Here is a 26,356-nt window from a genome sequence, read left to right on the forward strand (position 1 = left end):
TGTTCCTGTCCCCAGAAAATTAGTCTTTCTGCATCTGTCATCTGGCAGTGGAAACAGTGTTTTCATTTCCTTGAAGGACAAGTTCTTGACCACTCTAATCTCATTCTTTTTCTAGCCTCTAGAACCAGTTCCCACCTTCTCTTGTATGGAATCTTCAATTTCTCTCTGTTGGCCTCTTTCTCATTACTTGCAAATACGCTGAAGTTGCTGGTCTGTAAAACAAACAAACAAGCAAACAAACAACTTTCTATTTTCTTAGCAACTTCACTGACCTCCCCTGCAAAACAGCACGGCAGGGTGGTCCAGGCAAAGGAGCGTGGGTGAGGGTGCAGAGGTGACGGGGAGATGGTGTCATCTGAGGATGGGGCATTCTTCTGAATGGCTACAGAGAGAGGTATGAGTGAGGGAAGAGGAAGAAGAGCTTGGATAGGTAGGCAAGGATCAAATCTCTGTTCTCATCCTGGCTGTGTCTCTTAGTTTCATGGTTCCAGTTTGTGGATGATCTGTAACTTTAGCGCTGCACTCTGTGCTGAGTTCTTAACTAGTGTTTTCAGTTGTCTGCCTGACTTTTAAGGATGTACCATAACTTCAGAATGTATAAAACCATCCCCTTTACATACATAATTTTCCTTCTTTTTTAAAAAAATTTTTATTTAAATTCAATTTAATTAACATATGTAGTATTATTAGTTTCAGATTCATCAGTTGCATAAACACCCAATGCTCATTACATCACGTGCCCTCCTTAATGCCCATCACCCAGTTACCCCAGCCCCCCATCCACCTCCCCTCCAGCAACCCTCAGTTTGTTACCTGGAGTTAAGAGTCTCTCATGGTTTGCTTCCTTCTATTTTCCTCTTATTTTATATTTTCTTCCCTTCCTCTATGTTCATCTGTTTTGTTTCTTAAATTCTAGATTTGAGTGAAGTCATATGGTCTTTGTCTTTCTCTGACTGACTTATTTCACTTAGCATTATACTGTCTAGTTCCAGCCACATCGTTGGAAATGGCAAGATTTCATTCTTTTTGATGGCTGAGTAATATTCCATTGTATATGTATATTATATCTTCTTTATTCATCTGTTGATGGACATCTGGGGTTTTTCCATATTTTGGCTATTGTGGACATTGCTGCTATAAAATTGGGGTGCAGGTGCCCCTTTCAGTCACTGTGTTTGTATCCTTTGGATAAATACCTAGTAGTATAATTGCTGGGTTGTAGGGTAGCTCTATTTGTAACTTTTTGAGGAACCTCCATACTGTTTTCCAGAGTGGCTGTACCAGCTTGCATTCCCACCAACAGTGTAAGAGGGTTCCTTCCCCTTTCTCCACATCCTCGCCAACATCTGTCGTTTCCTGACTTGTTAATTTTAGCCATTCTGACTGGTGTGAGGTGGTATCTCATTGTGGTTTTGATTTGTATTTCCCTGATGACGAGTTATTTTGACTATTTTTTCATGTGTCTGTTGGCCATTTTTATGTCTTTGTTGAAGAAATGTCTGTTCATGTCATGATTTTCCTTCTCTTACTTGCATGCTCATCCTGCTGTTTTTCTTAGTTAAAAACCACGGAGAAGTCCTTCATTCCTTCTGGCAGCACAGTCAAGTGTCACCAAGTAATGTTGTTTTACTTGCCTTCCCTCCTGTACATACCTTATATCCTTTTAATTTCTGCCATCACTGCTGTAGGTTACTGCCCCATCATCTCTTTCTTAGAGTATAGCAGTAACATCCTCAGTGCTCTTCTTGCCACTCTTTGCTCATCAGAGTGTCTTTTAAATTGACACCAGACTTCATCTAAATGTAGTTGTGGTAGAGTCAAAAGAACCCTGAATTTGGGCAGTTAGAACCTCAGGTTATGTCTGTTTTCTTTGCTCCTTTAGCCAAGGTAGTTATCTAGAGACAAGAGCCTTTGAAATATTTTTGAGAAGTTTAAAATGTAATATAAATTTAAAATTTCTCTGAAACATGAATATATTGCGTTTACGTAGGAATCTTTCAGCAGTACTGGATCTTTGTGTTTTGTTGGGGTTGTTTCCTTTACTTCTTAACCCTTTACCCTTTTATCTTTGTTTCCAAAGACCCAGTTCACTTGCACCCAAGAACACATCTATTTCTCCATCACGTGTGACCTGGTACTACTTGATTTCTGTTTTATCTTACTTAATAGTCTAGTGGAAATTTGTATAAACTCCCTATTTCCTCTTTCTCCCCCTCTCCCTGCCATTTAATTTATGAATTCCTTAACAACTAGAACCATATCTTGTTCATTGTATTAGACACATTCATCTGTTGGATTATATAATGATAGAAGTAGTTCTTTTATTGATTGATTGATTGATTGATTTACAATTTTTATTTTGTTATATTAGTCACCATACAATACATCCCCAGTTTTTGATGCAATGTTCCATGATTCATTATTTGCGTATAACACCCAGTGCTCCATGCAGTATGTGCCCTCCTTAATACCCATCACCAGCCTATCCCAATCCCCCACCCTCCTCCCCTCTGAAGCCCTCAGTTTGTTTCCCAGAGTCCATAGTCTCTCATGGTTCATTCCCCCTTCTTTTTACCCCCCCTTCATTCTTCCCTTCCTTCTCCTACCGATCTTCCTACTTATGTTCCCTAAATGAGTGAAACCATATGATAATTGTCTTTCTCTGCTTGACTTATTTCACTTAGCATAATCTCCTCCAGTCCCGTCCATGTTGCTGCAAATGTTGTGTAATCATTCTTTCTGATGGCTGAGTAATATTCCATTATATATATGGACCACATCTTCATCCAGTCATCTGTTGAAGGGCATCTCGGCTCCTTCCACAGTTTAGCTATTGTGGACAATGCTGCTATGAACATTGGGGTGCATATGGCCCTTCTCTTCACTACGTCTATATCTTTGGGGTAAATACCCAGTAGTGCAATGGCTGGGTCATAGGGTAGCTCAATTTTTAACTTTTTAAGGGACCTCCACACTGTTTTCCAGAGTGGCTGTACCAACTTGCATTCCCACCAACAGTGTAAGAGGGATCCCCTTTCTCCACATCCTCTCCAACATTTGTTGTTTCCTGCCTTGTCAATTTTTGCCATTCTAACTGGTGTAAGGTGGTATCTCAAAGTGGTTTTGATTTGAGTTTCCCTGACGGCTAATGATTTTGAATATTTTTTTCATGTGTCTGTTAGCCATTTGTATGGATAGAAGTAGTTCTGACTCTTAGGAGTTCATTGATCAAATGGAATGAAATGAAACAGAATATTTAAAAAAAATGAAAAGTCTGCAGTGTCTTTGATTTAATTTAATGCCATTTATGGATCTGTCTTTTCAGATTGCCCAGAGTTTCATCCCAAAGCTAGACAGTATCATTAAATATATTAAATCAACAGTTAAAACTGGGCTTGGTTGTTGAGTCCTTAATCAGATACCCAGGCCTTCTCAGGGGGTGTACAGACTTTCATTTAGGTGAAAGAAATTTTTTGTAATTGAAAAATATATCACCAGTTAAAGGAGCGTTGCCAACTTAACCTTTACTTTCAGAAAGTCAGTGTTTACTAAAATGTCGTTTTTACTAACTCATCTTTTTAGAGAAATGGAGTAATAGAAAATCATGTGGGATTTTAAAGCCAAAGATTTAGAGTTGGGTCTGGAGCCTCATCATTTATTGTTTGTGATCCTTAGTATCCTCCCTAGTAAAATGTGGCTCAATGATACCTGTGTTATAAGGTTCTTAAAATTAAATGAGATATATTTTAGAACTTTATAAAATTATATAAATATTAATTTCTATTTGGAAAACTTGTCTTGGTTTGTTTTTAAATAGGAAAAATATAAGGCAGTTTTCAGATTTCATTGCTGTTGTTGATGTATTAAATAACTACGTTGTCCTTAAATTCATCTGTTTCGTGTCAAAGTAACAAAGCTTTTTTTTTTTTTACATCTAAAAGACTCTATTATTTTAGTGTAGAAAGATTCCAGAATGTCAGTTAAGACTTAAAAAATTTCTTAATCTCCTTTCCTCCTCTCCTCCCTCCCCACCTTGGCAAATGCTGAAAGGAGCCTGGTTAAAAATATAATGTAAAGTTACATGTTTTTTCATGAGTAGCTTCATATGTAAAGATTACAAAGATGCAATGATGAAAGAAGGAAAGGAGACTGAAGAATTGAATTGGCTTTCATATTACACCAGCGCCAGATATTACACTGGTTCTACAAAATACCTGTTAACAAAATTAAAATCGTTAGTAGTTAAATGTGTCTCCAAATAATCCACTTTTGAAATTGTGCAGTGAACTGTAGGCTAGCATAAATGTTTGCTTATAATAGTTTAGTAATGATCCTTTATAGTAATACTTAATTTTCTCAAGCTTGTACACATTTAGAATCCATCCTACCAGCAGCTTTATGACAAAGAGGTTAGGTGGGTCATTATAATACTAATTAATTGTAAATTAATTATTATGCCAATAAATATATGCCTTTATTCTGATCCTAGAGCATGCTCTAGAAGAATTCCAGTATTGACAAGGGAGGCTTGAGGAACTGAAAGGATGTGGTCCTGGCGTACGTTTTCAGTTTGTGCTGGGCCGTCTCTTATCTTCCGAATCTCAGCATTGATGTGGAGTTTCACAGGGGTCCCTGCAGCCTACCATGTTCGGAAAGTCATGGGGCAGCGTTTCTGAGTGCTCTGACTAGAGGTGTGTTAGTGCTTTGAGGTCTTCACTCTGTACAAAAATGTACAACCACAGACAAAATACAAAAAGAATTGGAAGAGATGTAACATGCTCAAAAGTAAGGATACATTTCTCTGAACTGAGTATAAAACAGTAAGGATCTGGAGCTTGCAGGGATCTAAGTCCAAAAATAGGCAGAGCAGCTGAGAACTGAGCTACTCTGCGATGATGGGAACTAGATCCCCTCACGCAGCCTCTCCCTGCCTCATCCCGGTTTGAGGGCTCCTGAGAAAGGAGTCTGGGAAAGGCCTTGCGTACTTAGGGCTGTAGCTCCCAGGAAATGATGAGGGTGGGAGGTGATTTAGATGGAAGAAGGCAGACACAGCCTTGCGGCCGTGACGTGCACTACGTGCAGCAGCCCCAGTCTCACAGGGCGAGGTACCGCTGTCGGAACTGGGAATCCTCGTGGACCAGTGGAGGCACTGTCAAAACTACCATTCACTGAAGGGTCAGAGGAGGCAGAGAGGCAGGAGGGAAGGAAAAACCCTCCCACTCAAGTTTGCACACTCGCGTGCCAGAAAACATACTAAAAAAATAATTGGGATGTAAACACTTACTGCCAGTGAATTTAAAATGGTGGCACAACCTCAAAAGGACTTTAAGGATGTTTGGTAGCTTCAGTTCTGAGAACAGAATGATACTATGAAGAAAAGGTGAAACAATAGTAGATGTATATGAAGAATAATAATATCCTAGGAATTTTAGAGATGAGGGGGTAGATGCTAGGAAGACTCGGTCAGATCCAGAAAGGATTAGATGAATGAAAGAGAACTAAAAAGTCTAAGCTCATATTTATTAATCACTTGCTTTATTCCTAGGCATTGTTTTAAATGATGTATATATATTAATTTGTTTGATCCTGAAAATACCTTGCTATTTTGTTTATTTTTGTGAATGTGGAAATCGAGGTAATTAAGTGATGTGCAAGGTTCTGTAACGAGGCAGGGTTGGCACATGGGCATTCTGGCCCAGGGTCCACACCAGCGTGCTGTGCTGCCTGTGACATGGGCCAGGAACCCAGTGCAGAAGAGAGAAGAGAAAATGTATCGAAGAGCAGATAATGGAATTACTGAAATAAAAACTAAAAGTAAGTAGAAGTGATCAAAAAAACAAGAAAGAAATTAATAAAACAGATGAGCCTCTAGGAAGGCTGATCAAGGGGCGTGGACCAGACATGAATAAACAGTTATTAAGAATTAAGACTATGGACTCGGAGAAACAGACTGAGGGCTTCAGAGGGGAGGGGGGTGGGGGAATGGGATAGGCTGGTGATGGGTAGTAAGGAGGGCACGTATTGCATGGCGCACTGGGTGTCATATGCAACTAATGAATCATCGAACTTTACATCAAAAACCAGGGATGTACTGTATGGTGACTAACATAATATAATAAAAAATATTATTGTAAAAAAAAAAAGAATTAAGAACGGGGACATAACTAAGGCTGCTTGGAGTTCATCTGGTACCATCACCATGCTTCCTTTGAGCTGATGCAGTCCCATAAATGAGTGTACAAATGAACAAATAGCCTTGAGCCAGGATACACGAGTTGGTGAATGGAAAGCAGCTCAATGTTCAGTCCACTCACCGCCTCGTCTGGGAACTTGTGTGTAGCGAATAACCTGCTCTCTGTGGACATAATTAGAGATACAGTAGAGATGGTTTAAAAATCATGAAAATACTGTGAACTGTCATAACTGCTTATTTGTTGAAAATTTAAAAGAAACGTGTTCTATGGCCTTCAGTGATGACAGACTTGCAGAACACCAACTGGTGGGAAGATCTGATCTAGTGGAAGAGTTTTCCTTGATGTACAAATGCCACAAATGGCTTTCAAACAAACATTTAGAATTTTCAAATACCAGCTCTGAAGCAAAGCAATATATGCTTTTTTCCTTTCCTTTTCTTTTTAATCAGTGTGTTATACCGGATAATGCTGGAAGGCCTGTGTGAAAGAAAGGCAATCTTGCGAGCCCTTTTTGGACCTTATCCCCATCCTGGAGGCAGCCACTTTTAGTTCTGGGGTGTTTCTTCTGGCTTGGTGGTTTCATGTATTTTTCCATATTGTCTAGCTTTTTAGCCATGCCATGTTATACCTGGTTCTCATGGTGGCCATTGTGGCCAGAAATGGACATCAGGCCTATGTTAACAAAATGACAGGGCACTGGGTCCCCATTCTCTTACCCTCCCTGTTACAACATGGATGTGTTGGCAACACCACCCAGCAGTTGCAAGTTTTTATCTTGCTTGTTCTCAGGTAGTAAAAGCATTCATTAAATGATTTTGAATTAGTTTTATCACCTGAAGAATAACATAGATCAAAGGTTAGCAGACTTTTTCTCTACAGACCAAATAGTAAATATATTAGGCTCTATGGGCTTTCCAGTCTGTGTCGTGACAACTCAGGTACGTAGCTTTGAAACTGTCATGGAAGGAAACCAGCCACAGACCATAGATAAATGAGTGAGCATGGCTCTGTTCCAGTACAACCGTCTGGACACTAAAATGAGAATTGCATATAATTTTTATTCGTCATGGAATATATTATTCTTTTGATTTTTCCCTCAACCATTTAATAGTGTAAAAACACCCTTATCTTGTGGGTCAAACAAACACGGGAAGCAGGCTGGATTTGGCCTGTGGGCCTTCGTGTGTTGATCTGTTGTAGATTCTTAAATAAGCCCGACGTTCTTTATTAATGGAGGAGCAAATATGGAAATCGCTCATATTTCTGTCTTGGGTACCCAAAGTGGGAAACCGTGGTGTCCTTTGGCACGCTCAAGGAACAGGAGAAGAGGAACAGAGCTGGGCGCGTGGTGGGTTGGCGATGGGAGTAGAATTAGTCTGTCCGAGGCACCAGTTTGTTAGTCCCGTCTAGGAGGCGTCATTGGTTTTCACCCCTGTACCGGTTACTGTAGATACCAGGCAGTGCCTACTTTGGTCTTTGGCCTGGAAAGTGGCAAAGACTGATAACTGTAAATAGACAAGTAGTTACTGGAAAGATTATGGCCCAGCAATACAAACATACCTAAAATTATTTAGGAAGGAAAATGGACAGTAAATTTACAAAAACTGTGAACAGCTGGAGAAAAAGTAAATTTGAAGAAGGCCATGGTATTTGAATTTTGAAGGCCTTGCGTCGTGTGGTAAGGTGCCTGCCTTTATCCCACTGTCTAGGGCAGTGTTTCTCAGACTGAGCTATAGGATCAGAGTGGTTGTTTTGTTTTGTTTTTGGATTTTCTAGCCCATCATGAACTAATAGTTTTGTAAAACACAATAAAAATTACGGAAAAATGAAAGATATTCTGAAATTTAGGTCCAAATTTTCATTTAGATTGAAGCAACATAAAATTACTCTTGAAGATTGCTGTAAAAGTTTATAAACACTCAGTTTTTGTACTTAACTCCTCACGGACTGACAACAAATGTAACAGGGCTGGTAATTCTCAGACTGGACTGGTCTGTGGGCCACACTTTGGAAGGTACTGCTCTCTCCTGAGTAATATGGAGTCCCTGCAAATTATTCAGCAAAGAATGACATAATTACATTCACGTTTAGCATAATGAATTTTTTGTCAGTATGAGTGACAGTTATGTTCAGGCTGGAAGGATGGAAACCAAGGAACCCTGGAGTTGTCCATACTTGGAGTATAGCTCGAAATGGAGGAGAAAGTGAAGTTGACTTTCTTTATGCTGATTACTGTATGTAGAGAATAATTCACTCAACAGACTGTACACTTCTTGTAGGCAGGGACTGTATTTCTTTTAGTAACTACGTAAGGTAGGTACTTTTTAGAATACTTAATGGATGAATGGGTCAGAGAGAGGTAAGGCAGAACCAGGAAAGAGTAGAGTATTTAGAAAACTGGAATAAGAAGAGTTTCAGGCTGAGAAGTAATAAACAGAATCAAATACTTTGAAATCAAGGAAGATGATAATTGCTAAGTATGTATTAGATTTAGTAATTTGAAAGTCCTTAGGGAGATCAGCTTTAGTAATCTGATGAACTTAGATAAAAAATAATGTGATGCCCATCTGTGTTACCCAGTAAGAGGATGACAAGAGATACCCTTTAAAATAGACACATCATTAATTAATGTTAACTAATTGAAGAAGAAGGGTAGTGATAATAACTTCACTGTCTACTTAGTATTGTATGTGAATGTAAGATCAATAATTGATATGTATTTTTTTCTTCCATCTTAACAGGCAAACTAAATCTCTGTTAAATGGAATTGAAATTGATTTTTAATAATTGATTCTGATTTGAGAAAAAAATTGAAGTGTGAATAATTTGCTTGGACTTGTTTCAAACTGCTTTTTAATAAAATAGATATCTAATATTTTTTATGTGATTCTTTGTTAGAACCTTTCCAGTAACATTCATTTTCCTCATAGAATAAAGTTTAATCTTATTCTGTACCGTACCAGGCATGTATTTGGCCAGTGGTTTGTAGGAAAAAGATTATGGGTTGAAAGCAGGTGGGATATAACTTCTGAAGAGTCAGAGAAGTGGAAAGCATTTTAGGGCTATTAATGGGAAGAATAGACGTCGTGTGGAGCATCATTATAGCAGCTAATTTAGCAAGTTTGTTATGTCGTTTTGTTGTTTTATTTCTTTTTCTTCTTTTTTTTAGAGCATGCGTGCGCTTGAGCCAGGGTGAGGAGGGTGTAGGGGAGGGGCAGAGGGAGAGAGAGAATCTTAAGCAAGCTCTGCACCCAGCATGGAGCCTGACTCCGGACTCTATCTCATGACCCTGAGATCATGACCTGAGCTGACACTTAGTCCAGAGTCAGACACTTAACCCACTGAGCTACCCAGGCACCCCTCGTTGCTTTATTTCTTTTAGTCAGGTTTTATTGGCATCTTTAAATTGAGGAAACATGCATTAAACATGACATCTTCTGCATAAATTATGGGTACTCCCATACAATGCCTGTATGAATATTGGTACTTAGTCATCTTTTAATATCATCTAGATGGAAATGTTATTTGAAGTTTGTTTCTGCAATTGCTTTTTTTAAAAAAAATAATAAAATGAGCTTTCAATCTGCCCCCCCTACTTTTCTCTGAAAAGATCATGATCATTTTACATTATAGTGGTAATGAAATTCCAGGAGACTGAAGACAGTCTATAGTTACATGAGAAAGCTAGAGTCATTTTTATGCTTTTTTTTTTTGATTACTAAATATAAATAGTCAGTACTTTTCACAATAATTTCAAAAGTTATCTTGAAATCTTTCCATAGAATGAAGACCAAGAAGTGATCCTGGTCAGAACAGATCAGTCTGGAAGAGTGTGGCCTGTGACTACACCAGGAAAACCTCTGGAGTCTAAAGGAGGAAGAAGGAAGAGACAGATGGTGTGTTTAACAGAGGTCTTTGTTTATTAATTCAGAATCCCACTCTTCCCCTTGGCTTTCTTTGCATCAGACTACTTCAGTATATTTCCTGAAATGCAGGTTTATAATACAAACATTAGAAGGTAGTAAATTATATTATTACTTTTATTCCTGGGTATATCCCTTTGTATTTTACAAAATGCCATCTGATTCAACTATTGTTTTCCAATAACTGTGAATATTGAATGTTTAAGGCAATTTTAATTTTTGGGGGGGGAAGGGGTATAGGGAGAGAGAAAGAATCTTAAGCAGATGCTACACTCAGACCAGAGCCTGATGCAGGGATTCAGTCTCACAACCCTGAGATCATAACCTGAGCAGAAATGAGGAGTCCTGTGCTTAACTGATGGAGCCACCCAGGCACCTTGGCAATTTTAATTTTGTGTACATTTTTTTTGCCATTGTTTCTAGCTTCTTTTTACATATTTACCATAGCATATTGTAATTCTTCTTTTTATATATTTACCATTTACATATTTACCATTTTCTTAGGGAGAATCTGTGTTAGCTAATTTGAGCTGTGGTGATGGGATATTGATGCACAATAATGTCGTAATTATGTAGTTGCTGTGATCCTTTATAAACCTTATTTTCTCTTCCATCTTCCAGCTCTACTAATTAGTTTTTAGCACTACCTTGAGGCTCTTGAGATGGTAAAAACAATGTATTCAGTTTTCCCAAGTTAGAATTTTTGTTTTAGATTTGGAATATCAAACAAGGGGTAATTGGGCCCACAGAAGATTTGTTCATTCATAATTTTTTATCAGATGTTTATTATTTGCCTGTTGAGTGCCTGCGCTGCTGGAGATAGTAATTCTTTCAGCAAATAGAGTGGGATGGATCCCTCTTCTAATGAAATGGGAGGAATTAGGGGCTTGGAGCAGGCTTGTAACAGGAGAATAGTAAAGGTTTGGATTCCATGAAAGGACAGAACTGACTAGGGAGTCACAGATGTGATGCCAGATGACAGCTGGGCTTTTTGAGCCACCTCCGACCAAGCAGTGTAGGTACAGGGGTAAAGAGGGCAGGCATGTTCATTTGGGATTGAGGTTTGTCTTTCCAGTATCATAAAAGGATGAGAGAGCCAGAAATTAAGGGTCTGGAGCCAGGGAGTGAAGTCATGGAATATGAGATTTAGGCTAGTGATTCAGGAATAGTAATGTTGGGAAGAAATACTAGGAATATGGTTCCAAAGATCTCAGAGAGGTTGAAGAGCAGGTTTTATTTGGATAAGGGAATGTGAGAATAAGGGAACATAAGGGAACTTGGACTTGAGACGAAATAAATAGCACTTTTCTTTTCCACGTGTAGGTATGGAACCAGCTGCTAGGAAACCCCAGGACTGATTTAGATGAGAATCAGAGTATTAGCTTTGTTTCTGATAGAGCTGTATGAAATGGGTTTGTTAATACTTTACCTCTGTTTTCGGTGTGCTTACTCGATCTCTGGATGACTGCAGACTTCCCCTCCACGGTGGTAGGAATTGTTACTACAAGAAGAGCAGTCAGAAGAGAAGGGATAAAGCATTTCTGCCTTTTCCCCCAAACCCAGAAATCAGATAATGTCATAGTTCCATCCCTGGGGAAGAGGAGAGTCATGGGGCAGAAATAGGGAGTGGTATTCAAATGGAAATTCTTCCAAAAGGAAGCACACAGAATGGGGATAAGCTGGAAGGAAAGATCGTGGTATGTAATGGGATTTTTACATTTAATAGTTAATTAAAAATGCTTCAGAGACCCATGTTTTCACTAAATAATGTTCATTTTCTCATAGGCTTCAACCCATGAAGAAAAAGAAAGGGTTAGATACTTTCATGATGATGATAATCTCAGCCTAAATGATTTAGTCAAGAATGAAAAGATGGGAACAGCAGAAAATCAAAACAAACTTTTTATGAGGATGGCGTCTAAGGTGAGATCCCTTCCTAGGAGACCTTTCAATTTTGAGAAGCTGGTACAACTCCCGTCTAGCAATGATCTATTTTTCAGAGTGTGGGTTCTTTCTGATCTTGATTTATTTTATTAAAGCAAGTCCTTTATAAGACATATCAGGAGCGTGCATTTTGGAATTCATTGGAAAATACATACTTGGGATTTATTTTGTTTTTAAATATGGACTCTGGTTTAGTTTTTCATGTATACCACAACGATGTTAATTGGATATTTGATCTACCATTTAAGGGAAAGTTTTGGGCCAGAGTTAGGTGACTGTTTTGTTTTGTCTTAATGTTCCTCAGTTCTTCATAATTATACCACAAGTAGTATATTTGAAGTAACATATTACAGATTACAGAGGAGGCATCTTGGAATAATCTGATATCTATTTATATGAAAACTTTGTATTTATATTTCATATTTATATGAAAATGTGTATCAGTATATCATTATGGTTAGTAGGATAATTTTTTGTTTCAAATAGCAGTCTTGGTTGCAGGCCCTTCCAAACACTACCACTGACATTTCTTATGAGAGAGACCTGTTTGGACTCAGCTGTGTACAGGTTTGACTGTGCTGGAGTTCCAGCTCGCCGTCTGGATTTGCAGACCAAGCTTTACTAGGTGTCCACATTTGTTTACCTGTTGTCTGAGGTTGTTTTCACCCTACAACAGCTGAGTTGAATAGTTGTGATGGAGACTGTACGGCCCACAAAGCTGAAATATTTGGAATAATTTGCCCGTGTCTGCTTTGGGTACCAGTGGTTACTTTTTGGTGGTGGAGTTTGAACTCACTGTCTGAGGTGCAGGGGCAAGACTTTTTACTGTATACATTTTTAGACTTTTTTTTCAAACTGTGTGAATATACTGCCTGGTGAAAGATTTAACTTAATGAAAACTAGAATAAAGATAAGCAAGGCATATGTGTGTGTGTGTGTGTGTGTGTGTGTGTGTGTGTGTGTGTGTGTTGGGAGGAGGAAAAAAAAGGGGTTTAAATAGAAATGATCATTCTTTCCATCACCAAGAATTATATGGGACCTTCAATTAACCCATAGGATCATTTTACTTCTCTTTATTTGGGGGGAGGGAAAGACCAGAAGTCTCTTAGGGTCTGGAAATTCAGTGCAGAAAGAAGGGTGTATTTCTATGAAAGTTTTCTTTTCAGAAACGGGACAGACCATTTTATGTGGAACTCTGAATTATTTAGTGGTAGTAATCTGAGCATAGTCAGTTCAGGTTGATACACAAGATAAAAAAAACCTTGTTATAAATTGTAATAGTTATTTATTACTTCACTTGTTCACTGAACTCCTAATTTGTGCATGTAGGTAAGAGTCTTGGTGCTGTGAGCAGGGAACCAATCAGGTCAAAGTTCCTCCCCTCAAGGAGCTCATATTTTTAGTGGATGAACAGAAAGTGAGCAAATGCATGATATAAAATATTATATAACGTAAATATTATACAAAATAGAAAATATTGCTGTAGGAAGTAAAGCAAAATGAAAGGAGGTAGGCTGGTGTTTTCAACAGAGTGTTGAAGGAAGGCCTCTCTGTGGAGGTGATGTTTCTGCAGCCAGGGAACAGAGTCAGGGAATGGTCCATGTGAGTATCCGGGGGAGAATATTCACACGGAAGAAGCAGCAAACGCAGAGGATCTGAAGCAGAGGTGTGCTCAAAGAGCATAAGAAGACAACAGGGTGACATGTGAGACTGGGAAAAGGGGAAAGGGACAGGGGAGTAGAAGAGGTGGGAGACGTAGCAGGACTCAGGTCTCGTAAGGTCTCACAGGCCACAGTGGGAGAACTTGTGGCTTTGTGTAAGCGATGGGTGTTGTAAGTGATTTTGAAGGTTTCGACTAGGACGGTGTCATGGTCTGGTTTATGTTTTGTAGTTGTCCCACTATTCTTGTATATCCTGTTCTGTTTTCTTTGGTCTTTGTTCTCTCTGCTTTCTGGTTGTGGAGGTTTCTCTTGTCATCTTCAGGCTTCAAGGCTCCTTCCTCAGCAGTGTCCCGTCTACTCATAAACTCGGCGGAAGCACTCTTCATTTTTGTTGTCGTGTTTCTGATCTCTTGAAGTTCTTCCTGGTTCTCAGGATTTCCGCTCTCTGCTTACACTGTCCATCTGGTTGGTGAGCGGATGCGTCGAGTTTTCTTCCTGCCTAGTGGGGAAGGGATGGCTAGAGGGGGCTGGAGTGGGGTGTTCCCCTTTTCCGATGGGCTAGGCTGTGGTAAAACCCCCGCAGGTGAAGCTCCGGTAGAACAGTTGCTCCTGAGGGCTGACCTTGTTAAGAACAGAAGACTCTGTTGCCTGTCAGAATGGTTCTTCTTCCCCTCCTGCTGCTGTTGAGTTTTCCTTTTGTTCTGCTTTGTACTTGTTGTTGGGACAGAGTGGCAACTTCTCAGCTCTCTTGTCCTGTATTGTAAGATCTTTTAGTAATATTTGTATTGTATAGGGTTGTTTTTAGTATTAACCGATTTGGTAATGATTGTGGTCCCTAAACATTTAAAATGCTTGAGGTTTTTAAAATTCAGGTTTACTAAGGTAGAACATTATAATATTATAAAAATTTACCAGTGAGATGTCACCAAAATGGCAGAGTAATAGACCTCGGCCTTCATCTCCTCACAGAAACCGACAGTCAGGTAGCTAACCATGGCTAAAGAGAGCTCTAGAGTCTACTTAGAAACTTCAACAACATAGTGGAACAATAAAAAACCCTTGAGAATGACTGCACACAAATGGAAAGAGGACAGCTTCATTTTTGTCTGGATTCTCCTGTCCTCAAGCTGGCATTGCTCGGCACCAAGAGGGGACTCCCCAGCTAGAAAGAGTTCCTCTTGCGGGGAAGAGAAGAGCAGGGTGTGTGGGCAGCTTCCTTCATTTCCTGGTACCACAAGAAGGTCCCGCTTCAGTTTCATTGCACCCAGAGAACAGCAAAGCTGAGATGGAGGTAACCAGGAACGAGGAAGAGAAGTAGGGGCTGCCAGTAACAGCCAGGCTGCAGAGTGATCATGGTTCCCAGTGGTCTGCTCTACAGACAGACCAACAGTGTTTATCACTGAAGAGAGCAGGGAATGGTCAGCACAGCCATTGCAGAAAGCTTGCAGGTTTTACTGACTTTAACTCCACAGATAGTCACATTCAGCTGTCTCAGTCCCTTTCTGCTCCCTGCCCCACCTGCAGTCAACTCCCCTTGGAGCCTGGGAACTGCACCGGCAGCTCACCCAGGCCTCTGCACCTGCGTGAGTACAAGATGCCCTAGACCCTGTGACTGACCCCTACCACCATGTGCATGTTAGCAGTTAACCGCTTTAGGTGTGCACTCGCACACAGCCAACCTGACACCTGTCACGAGCCTCCACTACCATGCCCATGCCTCGGGGCAGACTCTGTCGCTATAGAAGAGTGTGACGGTGGCCTGGGTCCATGCAGCTGCTTCTGGGCCTGGATCAGGCACTGCCTTCTGTCACTGCCCTGTATTCACTCTGCTCCCCCACAGCTGGCCCCAACACCTGTGCACTTGCACACATCCTCCTTGACCCCCATCACTGGCATCCACTGCTAGATACCCACAGCAGGACCCAACAGCCATGGCAGTGCCTGCCAAAAGCTATGCACCTGTAGTTAACCCCAGCCCTTGCTGCCTGCCCTGCCCCCTCCCCCACTACATGTAGGATTACAGCCACTACACAGGCACCTGCAGCTGGCCCCCAGGTCGCTCTGGCAACTTCTGCTGCTTGCCCTGGTTTCTAGCCCCTGGCCCTGATCTGTTGCTGAGGACCCCAAGGCCCTTGCAGCCTCTGCGGACCCCCAGCATCTGCCAAGGGTTGTTGATGCCATGGACCCCAGTGGCTAGAGCCAGTGAGGCACAGCACTCGTTGCCACACAAACCCTCACACTTGTCACCCTGCACCTTTAGACCTGAGGTTACCACATGCTCCAGCATGCCCCCACGTGCAGGTGGACATTTTCTCTTAGTGAAGACCATAAAGTCTGAAAGAGGGAACTGCTTCTTCAGATGCACAGACATCTACACAAGGTTATAGGATCATAAATAATGAGGGCAACATGACTCCAACAAAGAAATACAGTAACTCTCCAGTAACTGGCCCCAAAGAAAAGAAGATAAGGTATTACCTGATGAAGAATTCAAAATAATTGCCTTAAAGAGGCTCAGAGGACTCTGAGAACGCTGATAAGCAATTTAAGGATACCAGGAAAACAATCCACGAACAAAACAGGAAGTTCCTCAAAGAAACAGAACACGAAAATGAATCAAGGAGCAGTTTGTGGCTGAAGACTACAATGAGTGAGCTAAAAAATTCAATAAAGATCTTCACCAGCAGACTAGATGAAACAGAAGAGAGAATCCATGATCTCAAGGAGAAATTGTTTGAAATCATCCAGTGAGAGAAGCAAAAAGAAAAGGAATGAAGAGAGCCTGTGGTCTTATGGGACACCATTAACAAATAGTCTGTGTGTCGTCGGAGTCCCAAAGGAGAAGACAGAGAGTAAGGAATAGGAAGCTTATTTAGAGAGATAATGACTGAGAACTTCCCAAACCTGGGGAGAGATTTGGACATCTAAGTTTGTGAAGCCAGTAGGTCACCCCAAAATTTCAATCCAAAGTGATCTTTTCCAAGACACAATATAATAAAACCTAAATTGAAGAAAAAAAAGATTTTTAAAAGCAAAAAGAGAAAAAGATTGTCTCCTTCAAGGGAGCCCCTGTAAGTCTTACAGTGGATTTCTCAGCAGAGACCTTTCAGGTTAGGAGAGAACGGGATGATATGTTAAAAGTACTGAAAGAAAGAAACCGCCAACGAAGAATATTTTACCCAGTAAAGTTGTCCTTCAGAAATGATGGCAAGATGGGGCGCCTGGGTGGCGCAGTCGTTAAGTGTCTGCCTTCGGCTCAGGGCGTGATCCCGGCGTTCTGGGATTGAGCCCCACATCAGGCTCCTCTGCTCTGAGCCTGCTTCTTCCTCTCCCACTCCCCCTGCTTGTGTTCCCTCTCTCGCTGGCTGTCTCTATCTCTGTCAAATAAATAAATAAAATCTTAAAAAAAAAAAAAAAAGAAATGATGGCAAGATAAAAAGTTTTCTAAACGAATAAAATCCAAGAGAGTTTGTCACCACTAGCCCTGCTTATAGGAAACACTGCTAATTAGTGACATGAAAACATAGGAAAATGTCCAATACGCTAGGAAAGGTAAGAATGTAGACAGATTCAAAATACTTTACTATGTCATTTGGTGATGTGTTAACCACTTAACTCTAGTTAGGTTGAATGACAAAAGTGTAAAAAATAGTGATAGCTACAGTAATTTGTCAGTAGACACACAATATAAAAAGTAAAGTGTGACATCAAAAACATAAATTGCGGGGCTTGGGGGAATAAAAGGGTAGAGTTTTTCCTTGAGATAGAAGTTGTTATCAGTTTAAAATGAACTTATACCTATAAGATGTTTCCAGTAAGCCTAAGAGTAACTATGAACTGAAGCCTGTACTGGAAAAGATGAAGGGAACCAAAGTATGCCACTGTGGAAAATCATCCATTTACAAAGGAAGACAACAAGAGCAGAAGAAAGGAAAAAGGAACTGCCACACAGCCAAAACCCGTTCACAAGATGATCATCCTAAGCTCATATCCATCAACAATTACTATAAATGTAATGGTTTAAATGCTCACATAGGAAGGCATAGAGTGGCTGAATGAAGAAGGAACCAGACCCAGTGATATGCTTCCTCTGAGAGACTCACAACACAGATAGGTTCAAAGTGAAGGTATGGGAAAAAATATTCTGTGCAAATGGGAACTGAAAGAAGCAGGGGTAGCTATACTTATGTCAGACAAAATAGACTTGAAGTCAAAAACTGTAACTAGAGACAAGTAAGGTCATTATATAATGATAAAGCAGTCAACTCATCAAGAGGAAATAATAATTGTGAATATATATGCACCCAACGTCAGAGCACCTGAATATGTCAAGGAAATAAAACACATCTGAAGAGAGCGATAGACAGCAGTACACTGATACTAGAGGATTCCTTTCAGTACCTCACTTTTATCAGTGAACAGATCATCCAGACAAAAAAAGCAATAAGGAAACTTATTGGACTTGAAGTACACTTTAGACTAAACGGACCTAACTGATGGCATATACAGAACCTTTCATTCAGCAGCAGCAGAATATGTGTTCTTCTCAAGCATGTGTGGAGCACTTTCTGGTATAGAGCATCTGTTGTTCAATCTCAAAATTTCGTCTTACCTTGTTTCATAGGGATCTTAGGGATGTGGGCTTCTTGATTTTTCAGCCTGCCTTCTGGGCGAGGGGCCTGCCACGCCGATACTCAGGCAACCCTGTTTGGGTAGAGTCTCCGTGTCCCCTGCGAGGGGGGATGGGGATGGGCACACTGTGAGCCGGTATTTCCAGGCTAACAGACACATGAAAAAATGTTCAAAATCATTAGCCATCAAGGAAATTCAAATCAAAACCACACTAAGATACCACCTTACGCCAGTTAGAATGGCAAAAATTGACAAGGCAAGAAACAACAATTGCTGGAGAGGATGTGGAGAAAGGGGATCCCTCCTACATTGTTGGTGGGAATGCAAGTTGGTACAGCCACTCTGGAAAACAGTGTGGAAGTCCCTTAAAAAGTTAAAAATTGAGCTACCCTATGACCGAGCCATTGCACTAGTGGGTATTTACCCCAAAGGTACAGACGTAGTGAAGAGAAGGGCCATATGCACCCCAGTGTTCATAGCAGCATTGTCCACAATAGCTAAATCGTGGAAGGAACTGAGATGCCCTTCAACAGATGACTGGATTAAGAAGTTGTGGTCCATATATACAATGGAGTATTACTCAGCCATCAGAAAGAATGATTACCCAGCATTTGCAGCAACATGGATGGGACTGGAGGATATTATGCTAAGTGAAAGAAGTTAAGCAGAGAAAGACAATTAGCATATGATTTCTCTCATCTATGGAACATAAGAACTAGGAAGATCGGTAGGGGAAGAAAGGGATAAAGAAAGGGGGATAATCAGAAGGGGGAATGAAGCATGAGAGGCTATGGACTCTGAGAAACAAACTGAGGGCTTCAGAGGGGAGGGGGGTGGGGGAATGGGATAGGCTGGTGATGGGTAGTAAGGAGGGCACGTATTGCATGGTGCACTGGGTGTTATACACAACTAATGAATCACCGAACTTTACATCGAAAACCAGGGATGTACTGTATGGTGACTAACATAATATAATAAAAAAACATTAAAAAAATAAAATCAAATTGGCAAGATTACATACTAAAAAAAAAAAAAATTCGTCTTACCAAATTGAAAAATACGGAAGTCATGCCAAATACCTTTTGAGACCACAGTGGTATGGAACTAGAAATCAGTAACAAGAGGAAAACTAGAAAATTCACAAATATGTGAAAATGAACCATTGCACTCCTGAGCAACGCATGGGTCAAAGAGAAATCAAGAGGGAAATAAAAAAATACATTGAAACAAGTGACAGTCTAAACAGAACATACCACAGCTTATGGGATGCAGCAAAAACAGTGCTAAGAAGGGAGTTTATCGTGCTAAACATCTATAGTTAGAAAAATAAAGATCAGAAATAAACAACTTAGCTTTTACACTTCAAGGAACTAAAAGAAAGAAAGGAGATAAACAGAGCAGAAATAAATGAAATAGAGAATAGAAACACAAACGGTCAAGGAAACTAAGATTTTCTGTATAGGACCAGTAGTAAATATTTTCAGCTTTCTATTGCAGCTCCTGGCTCTGCTGTCCCGCACAGGAAGCAGCTGTAGGTGATACAGAAATGAATGATAGGCTCTATTCCAACAAAACTTTATTTGCAAAAACAAGTAGCTGGCCTGATTTGGCTTGTGGGCCATGGTTTGTCAGTCACTGGTCTAGGATCTCTAAATGGTACATATTTTCATGGCAACTGTCTTTGAATTTGGGTACTTTCCATACTTAGTAGTTATCCTGAAAACAGATCTTTAAAGGCCCTGGGAGAATTAACCCTTCAGGAATGGTTGTTATAGGTCAAGATCCTGTTTGTTTATTCATCTACAAATAGAAATTGATGGCATTCATTGTGTGAGGTGTTCTGGGGATACACTGCACGTTAGGAAGACATGATCCTTGCCTTTAGAGAGCTCATAGAAGCATTCAATAAATAATTAACGAGAAATGAATTCAGTAATTATAGATGTGTAAATTACTGTGAAAGACAAGTGGAAAGTCTTTTGAAAGAAATACCAGGGTGTCATAACCTAAATAGGGAAGACAAAGTATTTCAGGTTGGACAGCAGTTTTGATACTACTTCTGGTCAGTATTCAATCCTACCCTATTGCATATTTATTGTTTACTGTCCATCCTTCTTTTGTAATTCTGAAATTCAGATTATGTTCGCTTTTCTTTTGTATTTTACCATTAGATCTTTAGGAGTATCTCTTTCTTATAACCAGATTAAGAAAGGTATCTTGAGCCAATATAACCTTGATTATGTTTTTGTGTTTGGATAGGGCATTTATGGTTCTTAGGGTTTTTTTTTTTAATGCTTTCTGTATTTTTTTCCTGAATATTTACTACATAATTAATGAAAAAAAGGAACAATCACAAATCCTGACAAAGGGTATGTGTACCTGTTACACTGTATGTACATATACTGTATGGGTGGAAGTGTATTTATTATCGTGTATTACAAGACAGTAGGTACATAGTAACTTCCTTTTTGGAAGTTTCTTCCTTCAGAATCATAGAACTAAAGGATATGTGGTTCCGGAGAGGGACTTTCCTGATCTTGCTCATCCTTTCACATTTTACTGAAGAGGAACCTAGGACGCTAAGAGAATTGAATTGCTGCTGCAGGCCTTAGTGACTTGTCCGATTTTGCAGGCTAATGAGTTGCAGATGCTAGCACCGGAAGTCGCAGTGTCCAGCGGCCAGTCTGGCTTTTTTTCATGAAACAGTGCGGCCTTTCAAATGACTCCAGTTAAGGGATAGTTGTTGGTTGTTGCCTAAATTTAATTGTCTTTGTACAGTTTCCATGTGTCATTTATTGGCATTTGTGAATAAGTGGTGTGTGCTTTGCTCTTTCTTAAAATACATCCTATTGACTCGAACATTCTTTAAATATAAACTTTTCCATTTAAAATCTAAGACGTCAGTGTTTCCTTGGCAACATAAACTTAGGCACATCTTCATGAGATCTCTGTACATCTTTCCTCATTAATTGTGTTAGTGCCGTGGGCAGTAATTTTATCCGTTTTGTTCTGATAGTGTATTAAAAATGGACTGGAGGGGGGGAGGAAATGGAAGGTACATGAGAAGACTGAGAACAGAGAGAAAGACTCATGATTTAGGGTTTTACCTTATATTGTAAGAAAATAAAATAATTTTATTGTCTAATAGAAGATGCTTGTGTTTCTATTGATAATTTTATTTTTTTCTGAATTTGTGACATTGCAGGCTTGATGCATTTTTGGATGGAAGTGGTCTTTAAAATATAAAGTACATATTTCCATAATATACAGTAGAGCTTAAAATCCTTTTAAAGAAAATGTTCAGTAAACTGTAATAGTAAAAGTGAATCTTGAGCACTAGGTACGATCAGAAGAAGGTGAGGAAGGTCCAAATCGCCGCCTCATCGTTGTAGGACCTGTTGTGTCGGTGCTGGTGGTAGCTGCTCCCATCCTCTTAGACTTTCATCCATACGGGGCGAAAGTAGCTTTGCACAAGCTAATCCGTGAGTGTGAAATGATGGGTATTGTCCTAGAACATCCTCTACAGAAAATTTGGAATTTGGGCATCATGAAATGATAGAAGTGCTATTTTGTTTTGATATGTAACTGAATAAATTTTGATGTACGTAGTTTGTGCATTTTTCTAAAAGATGTAGGCTTGTGTCCAGTCCATGCTGCTTAACAAAATTGTTCTGTTCTGTTTTGTTTTCTGAGCATCTCTTAGGGGTGGGAACACCAGAAAAGTAATTTATTCAGCTTTCTTTAGTTCAAGTCCCATTTCTTTTTTGAGTAGTAAAACATACATAATACAAAGTTTAACACTGTAACCGTTTTCCGGTGTACAGTTCAGTGACATTAAATACGTTCACACTGTTGCACACACATCACCACCATTCATTTTCAGAACTTCTCCATCATCCCAAGCAGAAGCCCTATACCCTTGAGACTAACTCCCTTTCTCACCCCTGTATCTCCATCAGCCCCTGGTAACCTCTGTCAGTGTGCCTGTTCTAGGTGCCTCATATAACTGGAATCATGCACTCTTCTCCTTTTGTGTCTGGCTTACTCCGCTTAGCATAATGTTTTAAAGGTTTGTCCATGTTGTAGCTTGTATCAGAATTCCATTCTATGTATAGACCACTTTAAAAAAGAAATCTTTTCCAGGGGCCTGGTGGCTCAGTCAGTGAAGCGTCAGCCTTCAGCTCAGGTCATGATCCTGGGGTCCTGGAATCAGTCCCCGAATTGGGGGGAGTCTGCTTCTTCCCCTCTCTCTCTGCCCCTCTCCCTGCTTGTGCTCTCTCATTCTCTCAAATAAATAATAAATAAAATCTTTAAAAAAATGAAAAAAAAAAAAGAAATCTATTCATCTGTTGGTGCATATCTGGGTTGTTTCCACCTTTTGGCTCTTGTAGTAATGCTGCTATGACATGTGTACAAGTATCTTTTGAGCCCTTGCTTTCAGTTCTGCCGGGGATGTGTCTGGATGTGGAGCTGCTGGGCCATATGTTAACTCTGCATCGGACTTTCTGAGGAACCACCGAGCCGTTGCCCACGGCGGCCGCACCAATTTACGTTCCCAGCAGCTGTGCACAAGGGCCCCAATTTCTCCACATTCTCACCAATTCTTATTTTCTGTTTTTTTGTTCTTCAGTAGCAGCCATCCCAGTGGGTGTGACATGGTATCTCATGTGGTCAGGTCCTGGTTCTTGACCGTGGTGAGATTTTATGACACCTGATGGCAGTGCTCCCCGGTTTTGACCTGTTAAGTTTAAATTGTTGGTCATTGGGTCTACTGGTTCAGTACTTTATCCATTTTTCTTTGTAAAGAAAAATTGAGTCTAAAATTGTATGAAATTTATATTTCACCGGTTAATTTATCTTTTTCCAGTGAATCTGAGGGCTTGGAGTTTGAAGGATAGTTTTACAGTTTTGATCAAAATTTTGATTACAGATTTGTCATAAAACTTGAAATGCCTTGTAAGAATTAGACTGCAGTCTATTTTTCTTGTTGATAATCTGTGTCCTAATTCAATACTAATTAAATAGATTTGTTGCAAACCATTGTTTTTACATAATGATGCTAAAAAAAGCTTTTAGTTTTCAGTTTTCATGGAGTTTTTCTGAGTATCATTTTTTGTAAGACGCTGTTTTTTATAGTTTAGTTTTTTTTTCTAAAACATCAAAATGGCAAAGCAAATTACTTTTCATGGTTAGAAAACAGTTAACATTTTTATACACTTAGTATTTCATTTATTAATTTCCTAACATCTTCAGTTTCTAGGCTTGAACTTGGAAGCTGTTTTCTTGATTAAACAGAATCTAAGTAATAATCCCATTTAACTCCCAATTCATTTGGACAGGGGTTACCATTAATGAATCCAGAAGAACTTCCCTTGCTGCAGTGATGTAATCGTGATCCCTCTGGGCCTTGCTGGCACTTTTGACATTTTGGCTTGGCTAACTCTGCTGTGGGAGACTGCGTATTGTGGGATGTGGAGTGGCGTCCCTGCCCTCCGCCCACTAGATGCCACCAAAAATGTCTCCAGACATTGGCAAGGGTCCCCTAGGGGGAAGGTTGCCCCCAGTCGAGAACCCTGCTTTGGGAGAATCTGGGAGAATAACAGTAACCACTGTGTTGTGAGGACCTGCTCTGTGTTAGGCCCTTTGCGTTCAGTGCTGCTTGGAATTACCTGACGGCACTGGCATCATTAACCCCTTAGAGGGGGGTTAAACCAAAACTGACGGTCCAGAGATACTCTGTAGCTTGCTTATGATCACATAGCCCTTTCCTGAACCCAATTCATTTCCCCCCTCTATCAGTCCGTAGTACTGCTGTCTCGCCTCTTCCTCCCTCCCTTTCCACATCAGATCTGTTACCGGCCTTGTTCTCTCCTCAGTCCTCATGAGTCTGCTTCTCTGCAGTACAGATCATTGCTGTGATCATTTCGTACTCGGTCTATGAAAATAGCCTCGTAACTGGATTGCTGGTGTTCCTTCTAATCTTCTTCCATTTCTTTCTTAATCTACCTCACGGACGCCACGGTGATTTTTTTTTTCCAAAGTGTATGTCTCTGATCCTCTGGCCTCGATGTGGAAACATTTCAGATGGCTTTTGGTTGCTGTTAGATTGTTTAATGGGGTCCAGCAAGACCTTGAATGGTCTGGTCTCTGCCTCTCCTGCTTCATCTCGAGTCTTGCTGTCTCGCTGTGCTTCCTCTGTCTCAGCCGTTGCCGACTTTCGTCCCGTTCCTCCAGATGCTGTGCCTCCTCCTGCCACGCGCTCTCGGCCCCTGCTGCCTTTGCTCTGCTTTGCTGCCTTTCCCCCTTCTGTCCCGTTGACTCGTCCTGTTCGTACATATTCATTATTCTTTCAGGGAAGCCTTTTTCGCTTCTGTGATTGTGTCAGCCCCTCTGTTGGGATCTCAGATTCTCGTCTCAGCTCTCATTTGACTTTTTTATTGGACATTCCTTTGGTTAATGTCTTTCCCATATTATTCCTTATTATTGGGATCATGTTTGCTTTTGCTTGCTTTTGTATCCTAACTATTATAATTTTTAGTACATGATGATAGCATCTAATAAATATTTATTGTCTAGAATCACATCTTGAGGCTTGAAATTAAGTGCAAAAATCCCTTTTTCACCACTATCCTAAATTGCATAGAAAATTCATATATTTTCTGTTCTCATTAATGCCTATTATTTTGATTTCGCAAAAATATTATTTTAAAAACAAGCACAGTCTTTCATCTCGTATCATTGCTGTCCTTTTTATTGTCAGCCTTCTCCACTTTGTTCTGGTAGAGACCACGTTTGAAAACATTTCGTAGTGGGCCCAACACTGAGCCACAGAGAAATTGTTGTTTAGGTTTATCAGAGAAAGAGCTGTGGTCATCAGGATAGTCAAATGCTGGGACAGGTTTCCTGGAATGTGTGGCTAATTCGTAGTGCACAGGGTCAAGAATTAAATATATATGTTTTTAAATTTCAAAAATAGAGATGATATTTTTGGAAGCTCAAATGCTTAAAAGATAGTATGATGAGAATATATTAAGTTGACTGAATAAAATTAACAAAGTTTTAGTGGCATCTTCTAAAAAAATTAACATGTCTGTAATCCATGCACTAATTTGAATATCGAGTACCTAGAATTACACATAAGCCTGTGCCATATTAGAGAATAATCTTGAGTTCTGCCAGTAATTCCTACCATTGTTCCTCTTCCAACAAAGACTTTAAGGGAGGGATCGGGGTGTTTATACCTTCTGGCATTATGTGCATGACCCAATAGAGCTGTAGGTGCAAACACTGGAAAAGTAAACCTAAAATTATGCAGTGTGGATATTGTTAAAAAAAAAATAAAAGGAATAAACCTTGTTGAATAGTTTTCTTACAGGTGCTTCACAGACGAAAATGAAACAAGCACATTTCCTGTGCTTCTCAGTAGTTTAATATTAAATTATCTATATAGCAAAAGAAGGATGACAAGGATTAATTAAAATTTTCCCTGACTTTATAGACATGGAAATATTTTAGTGAAAAACGCTGCCAGTTGTTTGTCAAAGCTAACATTAGAGTTTATTTTTATTAGCTAGTAAGAGAATGTGGAATTGAAAACTGTGCTGGGTTTTGGTTATTGTTTGCTCACATCTCTAATGCTTCTTATGGCATCAGAAATACCTACTTTAATTTTTAGTATTGAAGATGAGGTTTTCCTAATAGCACGAGTGATTTCTTCTCTTTCCTTGGGGCCTGATAATTTGTGTGTATGTTTAGTTTCTTCCTCCAAGAGAACAATCACTTAGGAAAGAGTGACTCATTCTTGTCCCACAAAAGCTTCAATCTCTAGTAAGTTAGCTTTAATTCTCAGAATTAAGGAACAAAGACAAGTCAGAAATCAAGATAAGGACTTAAATCATCTGGGATTGAATGATTTGTTGTTTTACTTCATAAGATTTTAGTGTGATTTAATGGAATTCCATTGGTTTTTCTAGTTTTGTTCTTCTTCTTTTTTTTTTTTTTT

At 39.8% G+C, this 26,356-nt stretch overlaps 1 protein-coding gene across 3 annotated transcripts in view; it reads left to right on the forward strand.

Annotated features, from left to right (window-relative positions):
• Positions 1–26,356, forward strand: part of CWF19L2 (CWF19 like cell cycle control factor 2) — a 125,101-nt gene that overhangs the window by 66,946 nt on the left and 31,799 nt on the right. For all 3 annotated transcript variants that reach the window (XM_040631267.1, XM_008690125.2, XM_040631266.1), the window contains exons 11-12: positions 9,977–10,090; positions 11,903–12,040. In XM_040631267.1, the coding sequence (XP_040487201.1) occupies positions 9,977–10,090; positions 11,903–12,040 (252 nt within the window). The remainder of the gene's footprint in view (positions 1–9,976; positions 10,091–11,902; positions 12,041–26,356) is intronic.

This window comes from Ursus maritimus, unplaced genomic scaffold (genome assembly GCF_017311325.1).
Source record: "Ursus maritimus isolate PB19 unplaced genomic scaffold, ASM1731132v1 scaffold_16, whole genome shotgun sequence".
NCBI lineage: Eukaryota > Metazoa > Chordata > Mammalia > Carnivora > Ursidae > Ursus > Ursus maritimus.